Source organism: Taudactylus pleione, unplaced genomic scaffold (genome assembly GCF_031769625.1).
Source record: "Taudactylus pleione unplaced genomic scaffold, aTauple2 ptg000017l, whole genome shotgun sequence".
Classification (NCBI taxonomy): Eukaryota; Metazoa; Chordata; class Amphibia; order Anura; family Myobatrachidae; genus Taudactylus; species Taudactylus pleione.
The window spans coordinates 1,034,428-1,048,760 of NW_028284419.1; the positions used below are offsets into that span (position 1 = coordinate 1,034,428).

General features: G+C 40.2%; 1 protein-coding gene across 1 annotated transcript in view; it reads right to left on the bottom strand.

Moving 5' to 3' along the window:
• LOC148540742 (ferric reductase 1-like) overlaps nt 1-14,333 on the bottom strand; it is a 66,792-nt gene that overhangs the window by 13,638 nt on the left and 38,821 nt on the right. Inside the window, exons 9-14 of the mRNA XM_088481986.1 lie at nt 8,245-8,358; nt 7,905-8,017; nt 5,426-5,512; nt 3,600-3,697; nt 3,333-3,391; nt 3,074-3,211 (exon numbers count right to left, since the gene is read on the bottom strand). Of these exons, the coding sequence (XP_088338112.1) occupies nt 3,074-3,211; nt 3,333-3,391; nt 3,600-3,697; nt 5,426-5,512; nt 7,905-8,017; nt 8,245-8,358 (609 nt within the window). The remainder of the gene's footprint in view (nt 1-3,073; nt 3,212-3,332; nt 3,392-3,599; nt 3,698-5,425; nt 5,513-7,904; nt 8,018-8,244; nt 8,359-14,333) is intronic.

Below are 14,333 nucleotides of genomic sequence, written 5' to 3' on the forward strand. Positions count from 1 at the left end.
TATTTTGGGTACTATTACAGTTGAACATGAGTAAAAGCCAGAAGGACCATGGTGATGAAGTTAAAAGACCCTTATATATGCCTATACGCTACTTAACATACAGCTGATAACACATTAGCATATTTGTTTGTTATAGCATTGTAAAAGGTGTGTTATTACTTTTTGTTTTTAGACCAAGCAGCCGCCATTTAGGAGCACAGGTTATACTTTTTCCAAAGAATTAGCTTGTATGGTAAATCAAACACAAATAGAGCACAAGCAATATGACCCAGAGTGTGTCATAGAGTCAGGTGCATAAATATTGGGACTTTTTTCAGATTTTGGCCTCTATTCACAACCACAATGGCTTTGAAATGAAACAAACAAGATGTTCTTTAACTGCAGATTTTCAGATTTAATTTGAGGGTAATTACATACAAATCATTATCAATTAAGCAGGTAAAAGGTCTGGAGTTGATTCTAGGTGTGACATTTGCATTTGGAATCAGTTGCTGTCGACTCTCAATATGAGATCCAAAGAGCTGTCACTATCAGTGAAGCAAGCCATCATTAGGCTGAAAAATCAAAACAAAACCTATCAGAGAGATAGCAAAAACAATAGGTGTGGTAAAATCAACTGTTTGGGACATTCTTAAAAAGAAAGAACGCACCGGAGAGCTCACCAACACCAAAAGACCCGGAAGACCACGGAAAACAACTGTTGTGGATGACAGAAGAATTATTTCCCTGGTGAAGAAAAACCCCTTCACAACAGTTGGCCAAATCAAGAACACTCTCCAGGAGGTAGGTGTATATGTGTCAAACTCAACAATCAAGAGAAGACTTCACAAGAGTGAATATAGAGGGTTCACCACAAGATGTAAACCATTGGTGAGTCTCAAAAACAGGAAGACCAGATTAGAGTTTGCCAAACAACATCTAAAAAAGCCATTACAGTTCTGGAACAACATCCTATGGACAGATGAGACAAAGATCAACTTGTACCAGAGTAATGGGAAGAGAAGAGTATGGAGAAGGAAAGGAACTGCTCATGATCCAAAACATACCACCTCATCAGTGAAGCATGGTGGTGGTAGTGTCATGGCGTGGGCATGTATGGCTGCCAATGGAACTGGTTCCTTTGTATTTATTGATGATGTGACTGCTGACAAAAGCAGCAGAATGAATTCTGAAGTGTTTCGGGCAATGTTATATGCTCATATTCAGTCAAATGCTTCAGAACTCATTGGACGGCGCTTCACAGTGCAGATGGACAATGACCCGAAGCATACTGCAAAAGCAACCAAAGAGTTTTTTAAGGCTAAAAAGTGGAATGTTATGCAATGGCCAAGTCAGTCCCCTGACCTGAATCCGATTGAGCATGCATTTCACTTGATGAAGACAAAACTGAAGGGAAAATGCCCCAAGAACAAGCAGGAACTGAAGACATTTGCAGTAGAAGCCTGGCAGAGCATAACCATGGATGAAACCCAGCGTCTGGTGATGTCTATGTGTTCCAGAGTTCAGGCTGTAATTGCCTGCAAAGGATTTGCAACAAAGTATTAAAATGCGAAAGTTAGATTTAGGATTGTTTAGTTTATCCCATTACTTTTGGCCCCTTAAAAAGTGGGAGGCACATATAGAAACCGTTGTGATTCCTGCACCGTTCACCTGATTTGGATGTAATTACCCTCAAATTAAATCTGAAAGTCTGCAGTTAAAGCATATCTTGTTTGTTTCATTTCAAAGCCATTGTGGTGGTGAATAGAGGCCAAAATATGAAAATTTTGTCAATGTCCCAATATTTATGCACCTGACTGTATATGTAACCCACTGAACTTACACGTATGCAGCAAAATGGTGCATTTTAGTACAGTAAAAAGGACACAAAAACGTAATTGCAGTAGTAGAGTATGAGGTAGGGATGATGATTGGTGTGGTTACCATCGATGGCGATATAGCAATTGCCATCGATGGTTACCAACTATGTAATGGATGGCCATCGATGGTTTCGCCAACTGATGTTCATCCCTGTTCTTTGACTGACCAGTCCGTGGGCCAATCAGAACCTGGGGGTGGGGCTTAGTGGGTGTTAGGCGCAGAGCTATGCCATGTGTCTTGACACCATGTAAAAAAAACATGTGGATATGCTGTACCATCGATAGAGGGAAACCATTTGGTTCTCCCCCATTGATGGTAAAAGCATTCAACTTTGGCCATAAACCATTAATTATGAATCATAGACCGGTCAATGGCCATCCCTAATATAAAGTATACTGTAGATCAGTGATTCCCAACCTTGGTCCTCAAGGCACACTGAGCCTGATTCAGACCCGCTTGCGAGTGCTATGCGCTCGCAAGCGGGTTGATGGTGGCCCAGTGCGCATGCGCACGACGGAGTTGGCTCTGTCGTGCGCATGCGCGAGACCCGGATAGCGACGGGCAATCCGTCGCTCCGGTTCTCGTACCAAAGGGGGCATGTAGTCGATGTTGAGTGACAGCACGCCCCCTTTGGTGGGCGGGCCGGGGGCGTGGCTGCCCAGACGGAGGTGTTCCCATGGGAACGCCTACCGTCTGGGGCCGGCCCCACTGACATCACAAGTGATATCAGTGGGAGTGTTTTCGGCTCTGTTAGAGCCGAAATCACTCTGGGGCTTGCGGCAATGAGACTCTACCACAAGGGTCTCGTCGCATGCCAGATGGTCGAGATGGTCTTGACCATCGCGACCATCTCCCTGGCCACTCGCTATAGCTGTGGGTGGTTACCCACAGCTATGCGAGCGGCCAGGAGGCCGCTCTGAAAAACAAGAAGGACGGACCTGATTCAGAGCAATCGCTCTGTCAGAGCGTCCGGCTCTGAATCAGGGCCACTAACTGTACTGGTTTTAGTTATATCTATTATTGTGCACAGATGGTTAAATCAAAATAACTGAGGTACTAATTAAGTCACTTGTGCTCAAGTATGGCTATCCCTGTTAGTGTGCCTTGAGGACCGTGGTTGGGAACCCCTGCTTTAGATGAACACATTTTATTATTATTATTATTCCACAACCAGTGAATGGGTACAGTGGTAATATCACATAGGGGTTCTTACCTTTTGATTTAATATGTACATTGGTCTCCAGGATAATATAGAACAAAACTTCCCACGCAAAAAATCCACCCATCACCTTTGGCATCCATTGAGTTGGGGTCGTGTCCAAAAGAATCAGGCCAAGGAAGATAGCAGCCACTGGAGGTTGGTGGAATGTGGTATGTTTAGAAGTGATAGCAGATAAATTATTTACCATCCAAATAAAACACATATCTGCAGACATAGATTAGGTAGATATACACAAATATTCTAGGATTACCTGCTAGTATCTTTATCACTAGTGCATTGATTCTATGCGCCCAGTTAAAGATGAACCGCCTGTAAGTAAAATACATGTTCAGATGGTCACATTACAGAACTTTGTGATTTTTAACTGTCCTCTCTAAGCCACACAATTAAAGATTTGAGGGGCATTAGATTATATATGTTCTATTCTTCAGGTTTCTCACAGCTGTGTAAACAGGTATATGAACATCCAGATGACAGAGCGGTAGCTGAATAAAAAGGTTTTCCTAGAAAACTTTACCTGCTGCTTTTTGGGTCTGGACGAAACAAAGCAGCGATTGGTTGGAAGAATGACAGTATCATGACTATACATCCAAGGACTGGATGGGCACCTGCGTCCTGTGTAAAAACAAAATGCAGTGCAGTTATAGCACTTAACCAGTACTACAATCTCAGCTTTTGCTAATTGGTGGATGTTATCTTAATCAGCTTTTAAAAATGATAATTTGGAGACCAATGCATCAACATCAGACTTATCTTAACCATAAAAGACATGCTACATCACCACTTATCGCAGCAATGCAAGATGCAAGTGCTGCAATGTATGAAAAGGAGTCTCCGGAGGAGTGGTACAAAAGTCATTTGTCTGGTGATCTTGGTTACCCTCTGTATTGGATTTTGGAAAAGAAAACCCTCAACAACAGGTAAATATGAGAAGCTTGCGCATGTGTGACCAGTAGAGCATAAGCATCATCTGGTCAGTAAGTAAGCATAACACGATCCTTGTATGGCATTATGTATACGTAGCTAAACTTTTCATCACTTGATAAGTTGTAATCACTGACTATGGTGGTGTTAAAGAGAATACAAGGGTGTCGCTGTAGAAAACACCCCCCCCCCAAAAAAAAAATGAAAATTGTAATCACTTTAACCCTTTGTTTGGATAGGATATGAAAGTCTAATTTTGTGATACTAGTCTAATAAACCCCATCCAAAAAGCTGGATAGTAATAATCATATACTCTACTTCAACAGCGTCCAGAACTGGGGCACTAGGGAACTATACTTGTGGAGTCCAGGAGGGATACTGTAGGTCAGAGGTTCCCAGAGGCGGTCCTCAAGGCTCCCCAACAGTCCAGGTTTTAGAGATATCCATGGATGAGCACAGGTGGTTAAATCAAATTGACTGAGGTACTAATTAAGGCACCTGTGCTCAACCATGGAAATCTCCAGAGCCTGGACTGTTGGGGAGCCTTGAGGACCGTCTTTGGGAACCTCTGCTGTAGGTATTGTATCAGGTTGGAAAGTTTGGAGATCTGTACTTTTTACTGCTACTTTGAAAGCAGATTAGCATTTAGGGGTGTTATCCCGAGTCAGGAATCCCGACATCAGTTGAGATGTTGACTGCCGGCATCCTGAACGTAAGTATAGCGGGCCGGGTTAGCTGCTAGCCGCACAGGGGGGTTTAGGTATCACAGGGAGTTAGGGCTGGCTGTGGGGGTGGAGGGTTAGGCTGCGGATATGGGGGTTAGGTTTAGGCACCATTAGGGGGGGTTAGGCAGCGGACACAGGGGGTTAAGTTTAGGCACCACTGGGGGGGTTGGGTTAGGCACTAAGGGGGGAGGGTTTGGTTTAGGCACTATGGGAGGGTTAGGGTGAGTGGGGGGACGGATAGGTTAGGATGCAGGAAGGGAGGGTTAGGGTTAAGGGGGTGAAAGGATGAGGGTAAGGATAATTACGGAGCCCCTGTCGGGATTCTCAGCATCAGGATGCCGCTGTCAGTCTTTTCACAGCTGGCATCCAGACTGTCTGTCTCTCTCCCAACACTATATATTTCAAGTATACAAAAATCCATAACACAACTTAGAATCAACCATAAAGTAAAACAAAGATTGTCCGATATATTCTAATAAATCTAAATAATTCAGTTGCTCTTTACTACAACATATTACATTATTATAAATGGTTAGTTTGGGTGTAAATAGTGTGGTAAGCCTCATGATCCTTATTTTTTTTTTCTACTTACAACTCCATTCGTCAGTAAGCAGTGATTTACATTCCAGTTTTCAATGTTTTAAAATGACTGCATGACTTACATGTGATGAATGGAGAAGGCAGAAATACTTACATAACTCCAGTCAGCAACTTTTACAAACACCATGATAAATGCAATTATAGTCAGAATGACAGTCAGTGCCATGAGAAGTATGTGAGTCTGTATAAACCAAAACAGAAATAAGTATCAAATTATGGAGCTTTTTCAGAATAACAAAACTTGTTACTGTTATGCATGCTGATGTTCATGGAGTTCCGCGATTTTTGCATGCATGAAAAATCCCTAAAGACTTGTATGGAGCATGTGTCCCATGGTGTATACACACAGAGTTCGGTACCTATTGAGACACAGGGTGTCTGTAATGTGCTGGCTGTTCCTGGGTGGTGGCTATTCAGACACAGAGCTGTACCATCTTACGGGTGTGTTATGAGAGTGCCGTTGGAGTGTTGCTGAACTGGCTGTGAACTCAGAATCACTCACATTGGAGGCTATATTCTGATGGAGGTTCCGCATCTAGCATGAGGCAAGTTTTAATGGTGCGACCGATGGTTGCGTTTAAAAACATACCAAGTGGGATTTTAGTGTCGAACATGCACAAAGTGGGTATAGCAGGGCTAATATTAGCATAAAGTTGCAGACATGACTACGGGAAAAGATGCTAATGCAGCAGCAAGCAACTCAGACTCAGGCCCAAGTCTAACAGCAGTTGCAGTGCAATATTTATGCATGCTCTGGCTGGCTGGTGCAAGTCCATGGGAAGCCCTAGTTGACTACCCAAACCAGCTGTATGTGGCGCTAACCCCCCCATTTTGAATGTGCCTCCTCACCAGCCGCTTCTGAACTTGGCAAGTGGTAGGTGGTGGAGGCATCCTTAGTGCCTCAGACTGGGAGTGACAGACAGATGCCACAAGAGGGTGTAACCTGTTTGTTCAGCATAAACAACAGATACATTGGGCAAACTCAAAAGTTTCTTCTCATCTTTGACACACCTAAAATGAATAATTAATACACCACCGTCAAGGCCAGTAAACAGTAGACAATGTCTAGTGTGTACTGACCTAGTCAGTGACGGGACCCAGCGGGGTGCCGGCATCGTCAAGTACGTACAGCTGATGATTTCGCCCGTCTGACCTGCATGCAGGTCCGATGGACGATGCAGCGGACGACGTGCAGGAGCGTGCATAGTCAGCGACATAACCGGTACACACTGGCCGATGTGTACGATATGTTGTCCGATCCGCCGTATCGGACGACATATCGTCTAGCGTGAACCTGGCATTAGATTTACATCATAGGCGTCTGTAGGCACACAAACTTTGGTTCCATAAACCTCATCCTAGGCACTAGATATACCTCTTTTATATAGGGAAAGGGACACTATCCCCCTGCCATGTTAATTCTCATAGCTGATGATATATTATGCAGTTAAGATAACAAAAACATATCTCAGACTTTGCTACCCATACTGTAGGTGCAGGCCTCTATTTATAAAGCTCTATGTGTTGGAGGGGGGCAGTGAGAAATCTATGGACTGCAGGGGGGCAGTGAGAAATCTATGGACTGCAGGGGGGCAGTGAGAAATCTATGGACTGCAGGGGGGGCAGTGAGAAATCTATGGGCTGCAGGGGGGCAGTGAGAAATCTATGGGCTGCAGTGAGAAATCTATGGGCTGCAGGGGGGGCAGTGAGAAATCTATGGGCTGCAGGGGGGGCAGTGAGAAATCTATGGGCTACAGGGGGGCAGTGAGAAATCTATGGGCTGCAGTGGGACAGTGAGAAATCTATGGGCTGCAGGGGGACAGTGAGAAATCTACTGTATGGGTTGGATGGGGCACATTTGGGGTATCAGCATGTGGGACTCTACGAGATTCATCAACAGTTATTCAATTATGGGTGACTAATATATTGCTAATAATTTGCACCTCCACAAGTTTGTATGTCTCTGAAACAGTGTTTATGTACTTTTTTCAGATATATTGTTTGTTATCTGTATGTCTTTATGTAGCTATGATTTATATGCGATTCATGTGTTTATAGCAGAATATGTTTTATTTTTTAGACATTTACTTCACTGACTGCGTATATTCTTGCAAAGACCAGCTATCTAGGAAAGGGAGGGGGTACATGGAATAGATAAAAGATTAGAGCGATTAGAGATTTTGGGGGAGAAAATATACACAATACTGTATAGTATTGTGTATATTTTTTGTGAATTTGTGTTGTATTGTCTTTCCTATATTTCGCCGCCTTCACAGGGATATTCTTTTCCCTTACACTCCTCACTATCTTACCTTTCCCCTACCATTCTCAGTGTTTGCTTGTTATGTTAGTCCATTTTTTAGTCTGAGCATAATAAAAGTTATATTCTATATTTTATTAGTTGCTGATTAGCTATAAGAGTGTTCCATTATAGTCTTGGATTTGGTCTTTGGACCTCTTTCCCTTCCCCTTTTTTTTTACAGCTTATAATCAGCAATAAATATGGAAGTACTGTAAGTAGAATAAAATACACGATTGGAGGCCTAGGACAGAGATTCACCATCTCATCTCACCTGGAACCATGCAGCCTTTCCAAGGAATGGTTTTCCAGCTGCACTCTTCATATAACGAGCTATTATCATCCCGATGCTGCCAGTAGTCATCCATGCAATCAGCATCAGGGCACCTTTGGAACAGATGGTGAATTAGAATGTGGCGTCCCCTCTATGTGTGTGCTTTCCAAGTAAGGTATAAGAGAAGCAGATTGCAATTTTAACACTAGCCAGTCATTAGGAATTGCAAACATCATTAATTGTTTAAGAATATAGAAACAGACTAAGTTCTTTGGGGGTTCAGTCCTTGTATTTTTTACTGTAGTACTAAAGGATAAAGTAAATCATTACACATACTCACCATGACCATGTACTAAAGAACTTCTTCCACTCTGTGCACTGCCTGACGACTGAAAACTTGAAAGGTCAACAGGACTGCTGGACATGGCGGTCTTTGAGTGTTTTTGGATCTGCCCTGTGTACAATGAATTGGTTTACAATTTGTTTCATTATTCATTGAAAAGACCATAGATGATATTAATGAAAACAGTTCTAACTTGGGGGTAAATTTACTAAGAATTGTGTCTGTCTGAGATGCCATTCACGGGGGGAGTTTGCCTTTAGTAAATCACAGTGTTTGAAAAACAGATCAAACACGGGTAACAAAGCCTGAATATCCCTGAAAAACACAGGTGAACTGAAAACAAACAGAAGTATATACACCATCGGCCAAACTCGCAAGTACTTTCTATAGACAGGAATACAACACAGGAATTTACCAAGAATCATTTTCTTACACGATCGTAAATGGAGCACACTCAGGGCAAAATAGAAGTAAAAATAGATTCCCTCCTGAGCAGCGTGTTTAGCAAAAGCATGCACAGATCAGTGTGATCTGTGAATTGTTCTGAGTGTAAAACAGGCATTAAATGGTTAATAATAATAATAATAATAATAATTAAATAAAAAAGCCAGTCCTGGTTCAGGAAATACAGGGAATAAATGCGTGGGGGTCTCCTGTATTTCCATGAACCAGCACCAAGCTCATCTAGTGGGGGGGTGGGGTGTAATGCCACAGCCAGAGGGCACACTTGACAGGGTCCCCCGGGCTGACAACTTCCAACTGGTCAGCCAAAGCCAAGTATTCCTCAGGAAGTGGGGAATTCAATGAAACACGATTCTTCGTAAATTTGAGCATTTGAAAAAACTCTCCCATGTACATGTGATGCCGATCGAATTTCATCTCAGACCAGAGACGATGCTTAGTAAATTTCACCCTTAGTGTCTAGAAAATGGAAGCAAAAATATAACTGGCTGCAGTCGGTTACAACACCCTTTCTGCAAATTACCTGTGTAAGAGTATTTATAATACAATACATATATTAAGAATTAATGTATATAATTTTGTTAGATTCATTTTGGAACTAAAGCAATGTAATGTCCACCTGAGATTATTTGTTAATAAAGCTTTATTTAGCATTCACTTAACACTTTCTTTATGGTTGGAAAGTATGGTACAAACTTCATTTAGTCAGCAGAGGAATTAAAATGTCAGTTCCCTGTCACCTCAGTACATGCAAATTTATTGATAAATTAAGTTTAAAATTGAACGTAACAGTACACAAGAGAATTCACAGTGAACATTGGACCAATCTGCCAAGCAATAGGACTGTTAGGAGGTCTTATTTTTTCCCTCCTTGTGTATTTGTCTTGCTTTGTTCTACCTGTAGCTGCCGGCATTTGCCAGCTTAAACCCAATATATCTGAAGCAAATATTCTATTTTTCTCATATAACTAACATCAGGTTATAAATATATATATATATATATATATATATACACACACACACTCGCAAAAATGTGTACACCAGAATTATATACCTTTTAAATCATTTGGATCATTTGGTTAATAACATTGCACACAAGATGTGATAAAGTGTTTTTATATTCATGAAATCAATCCTCATAAAACAGTATTTAAACTTAACAATACTAGTTAAAATACAATAGAGGATATGGGGTCTATTTACTAAGCAGTGTTAGGAGACAGAGTGAAAAGTGATAAGGTGCCAGCCAATCAGCTCCCAACTGACATTAGAGATAGGGGAGAGAGAATAAGAGAGAAGAAATGTAAAATGGCTGCTGAGAAAGCATATCCAATATGGCTGCTGAGAGAGCACATCCAAGATGGCTGCTGAGAAGGCATGGTGAGAGTATGTGGGGGTTGGTATGGCCCATGTCCTATTGTCCAAACCGCATGGTCCGTAGACAAAAACTCCATTTTGAATGTCAGAAAACTTGCATAATGTTGTAACTCTGTAAATCATATATCCATTAATGATCATAATTATAACTATAACAAACCTATTTGAACTATACAACACCAAAACTATGATAGTATTATAACTATGATCACAATACTAGTAATTCACAACTCCTTTGAATCAAGCACATAGTACAAGGCCCTAACACAGCTCACCATCTGATATTAAACTGAAATATATATGCTGCATATTGCAATTACACAATCCTATCATAATACTGAAAGCATACACCAACCACATGGACAAACTGCAGTCTCCATTAAACACATGGTATGTGGGGGTCATCCTTATCCAATTCAAAGCTGTTATTAATTCAACTTCCATGATATAACACTGATACTAACCTATGATTACATCCATGATACTATACAAACTTATTCCGATACTATAACATTGTATAATATATATGAACTGATTCCTCTGTCCTCTCTTATGTTCAACTATTCCATCTCCATCAAATCTCTCTAGTGAGCACCATATAGTAGCTAAAATACAAGTATACAACACATATAAACAGACTAAATCACACTACAGCCTAGTGCATGCTACATCACAGGCTTACCCATATTGCTTACTACTGTTACAAATCACTACATTATTAAATGTTATTGTTAACACAGACATATGAATTCCTTTAACTACAAACTTGTTACATACAATCTATATAAGCTAAAAACAGATTAACACAAACTATCCAAGGCATAACCAAAGCATTACAGCTTGATAACCTTGCTGTTAACAAAGATTCCACTATGAATCACAATATTATCACAATATTAATCACTACAAACTTACATTAACTACTTAACCATCACCATGTTACTAACTACAGTAGATATTATTACCCAATATCATTATGCCATTAATCCATTAAGTTATTTCTATCTAGTCAGATACTTAGCATCTTTTCCAGGCGTTTGCAGTTGCATTGTTCTAGCCTTGTGGAATGGCTATCAGTCAGAGAGTGGGCATATCTTTCAGTGTCTTCCTCCAAGTGTGTGTGCCAGCCTGTGTCTTTGCCAGAGTGTCTTTGTCTGTTACTATCCTATTACCTGTGGAGGTGTGGTCAGAAAGGGAATATCCTATTGGTCAATTGAAACTAATGCTCAGTTTAAACTTGTGGGCTGTTGTTTAAAGCCTTCCTGTATTTAGGCTATGAGCTGTATTCAATTAGATTCGGCCAGCTATACTTCTTCGCCTCCCGGACTTTCCGCCTACTTCATCTGTTTTGTAGTTGGAAAAGTATCACGCGCGTCCCAGCAAATCCCCGTATTCAATTTGAAAGTAGGCGAAAACGTCACCCGGCGAAACCGAAACAGGCGGAAAGTGCTGTCAGATTTGGGGAAATCAGCCTGACACCCCCCAAAAGATTCACAGACATGGGGGATCACTATGGGTACCCCCGAACAGCCCTGCTGAAGGTATTTGGTCTTTTTAAAAGGGCTCGATAGGTGCCGTTTTGAGTTTTTGGTTAAGTGGTGAAGAATAGTATTTAGCAATTTTTTTGGGGACAAAATAGGTATTCCCATCAAATTTGGGGTACTTGTGAAAATGGGGGGTAGCATATTTAAATGTTGCTAATTTGAAGTTAAAAATATTGTGAAAAATCCACCTGCACCTGCAATCTTAAAAATACCTGGGGCATACTTGGGGGACCCCCTGGAGTCTATTTCACTAGTTTTTAACTTTGTCCCCCCCCCCCCAGATTTTTTGGGTGTTCTTAAATGTTTTTTTTTTTTTAATTCTTGACACAGATTACCTTTGGGGGACTGTCTGAAGGCTGCAGGGGGGTTCCTGCAACATTGCAATCCAAAACCCCAATTCTGCACTTTTTCGCCCATTAAATTGCATTGACTTTGCGCCTAGGCGGAAAGTCTTCAAATTGAATACGGAGTAAAGTCAAAACAGGTGAAAATGACGTCATTGGCGAAAAAGTATTGCGTATACGGACTTTTCGCCTCAATTTGAATACGGGCTGGCTCTAGCTAGAGGTAAACAAGTGCTAATTAGGTTGTATTGTGGGATATGTCTCCATCTATGGGTATGTTAAACTATCTGGCCAAACTAGTTCTGGGATAAGTAATTACACATATATATATATATATATATATATATATATATTTTAGTTGTATAAGGAATTAATATTATTATATATTGATATTAATATATTCTACATTATATGGTGATATTGATATACACACTGTAACATGGACGATCCATGATGATGATCCACAATCTTTTAAATGCTCACTCTGAATACTACCTTGTATTTAGAGAATAAAAATGAAATATTTTTATGCAGAGAGCAAAAAAATATATTAGAAAAGGACAAATATGCCTTGGGCAGGGCACCCTTGGAGAGAAATAATAAAGATATTAGTCTGTAAATGAAATAATGAATTAGTTTAAAACTTAACATTTAATAATACATAAAAAGAAACTCTCTCGTAAAGATACCTACAATAAGTAGAAAATAACAAATGGCATGATTTACACTCAAAAAGAGTGGTTACAAAGAACTGCAAAAATCAGCAGTTTAGAATCAGGATCAAAACAATTAATGTAAACCTTGCATACAGAAAGACAGATGGTCGTAAATTAGGTAAATGCAATCCAATCTCAAAATATTATAGAATATAGTGATTAGTGTATAATACCTACAGTTACTGTAAATGTAATGAAGAGATTGAAAATATACTAAATGTGATTAGATATTAAAACACATTAGCAACCATCTTAATGTTAAGCAAGGTAATATGGGGCGAAAATATCAAAAGGACCCCAACTATTTACTCCTCAGATAAAAATCACAAACAGGACTAGAGAGCACACACAAATATTAAAGCCAAATTTAAATGATTTAGTACACATTGATAGGGGAACCTAAATAAGTGTGGATACCATTAATTTGGTGCGGCCTTATAGCCTCATCTAAAAAGATCAAAGACCTGAGTACAATTGTCTAGTCTTGGCAACTGATTAGGCAGCTTATAGTATATAAGATGTAAATAGCACATGTACATTTATACCTGAATCTAGCATGGTCGGAAGTGCTAATTGGAACAGTCATAACATGTAAAACACATATTAATAGCCAATTAATCACTGAGTAGTAATAGTGAGAGTGAATAAATCACAGATTTATATACACAATTGGAGATCAGTGTTCACAATTAGGGATTAGTGTAGCATTTGAATTATAGTGTGCTGGATATAATTAACACATATATACTTAATCCGAATCTAGCATTAATTAAGACTAGAGTGCTGATTGAAAAAGTTATAACATATTGCACAAATATTAGATCAATTCATCGCTGAATGGTGATAGTGAATAGATCACAGGTCACAGATACAGTTAAGGGTTAATGTGTATACAATAATATTTAGAAATACATAACAGCATATAAATGTTACATTCTAATTACCTATGTAGGAACACAAATATATAGTTCCAGCAGTAAATTTAACCAGCTTAAATATATAGAGTATAATTAACACATTTAAGCCTTAATCTGTGTGTGACATAGGTTCATGGTCATTTTATCAGTAATATAATTATCAGTCACCTGGATAAATACATTTACAGAGTGCTAATTGAAGAAAGTAAAGCCTGGGATAAAGGGATGCAGAGTCACTTCTACTTTCCCCTGTCTAATCAAACAAGGGATGAGAGAGTGACTACAAGGTATATACCAGTTGAAACAACAGACAGCGCTTCTGCTGTTTGAGATGGTAGCTGCGTCTCTCCCCTGATACCAAAGGGCATTGCAGGGGGAGTCAAGCGCTAGAGACTCAAATGAGAGAGAGCAATAAAAAAAAGTATCTGTAGATTTAGGCAATTCATAGAGGCTGCAAGGAAGTGTGTGCAAGGGATCCTGCTACTATGAGCAATGGAGGACGCGCATTTCACCGGGAAGGCTTGGTCACCTGATCACCGGGAAATGCTCCTGCTTACTGCTTGATAAGGAACTGAAGTCCAACCAGAGAGGTGTGTCTGAGAGTGGCTGGACAATCAGCCTATAAGAGCACAGTGAGTAAACCAATTGATACAGGCCCTTGGGCTTAGTAACGTGTTCAGACTAGGAAAAAAAGTAAACAAACAGTGAATCATCATTCTCAATGTG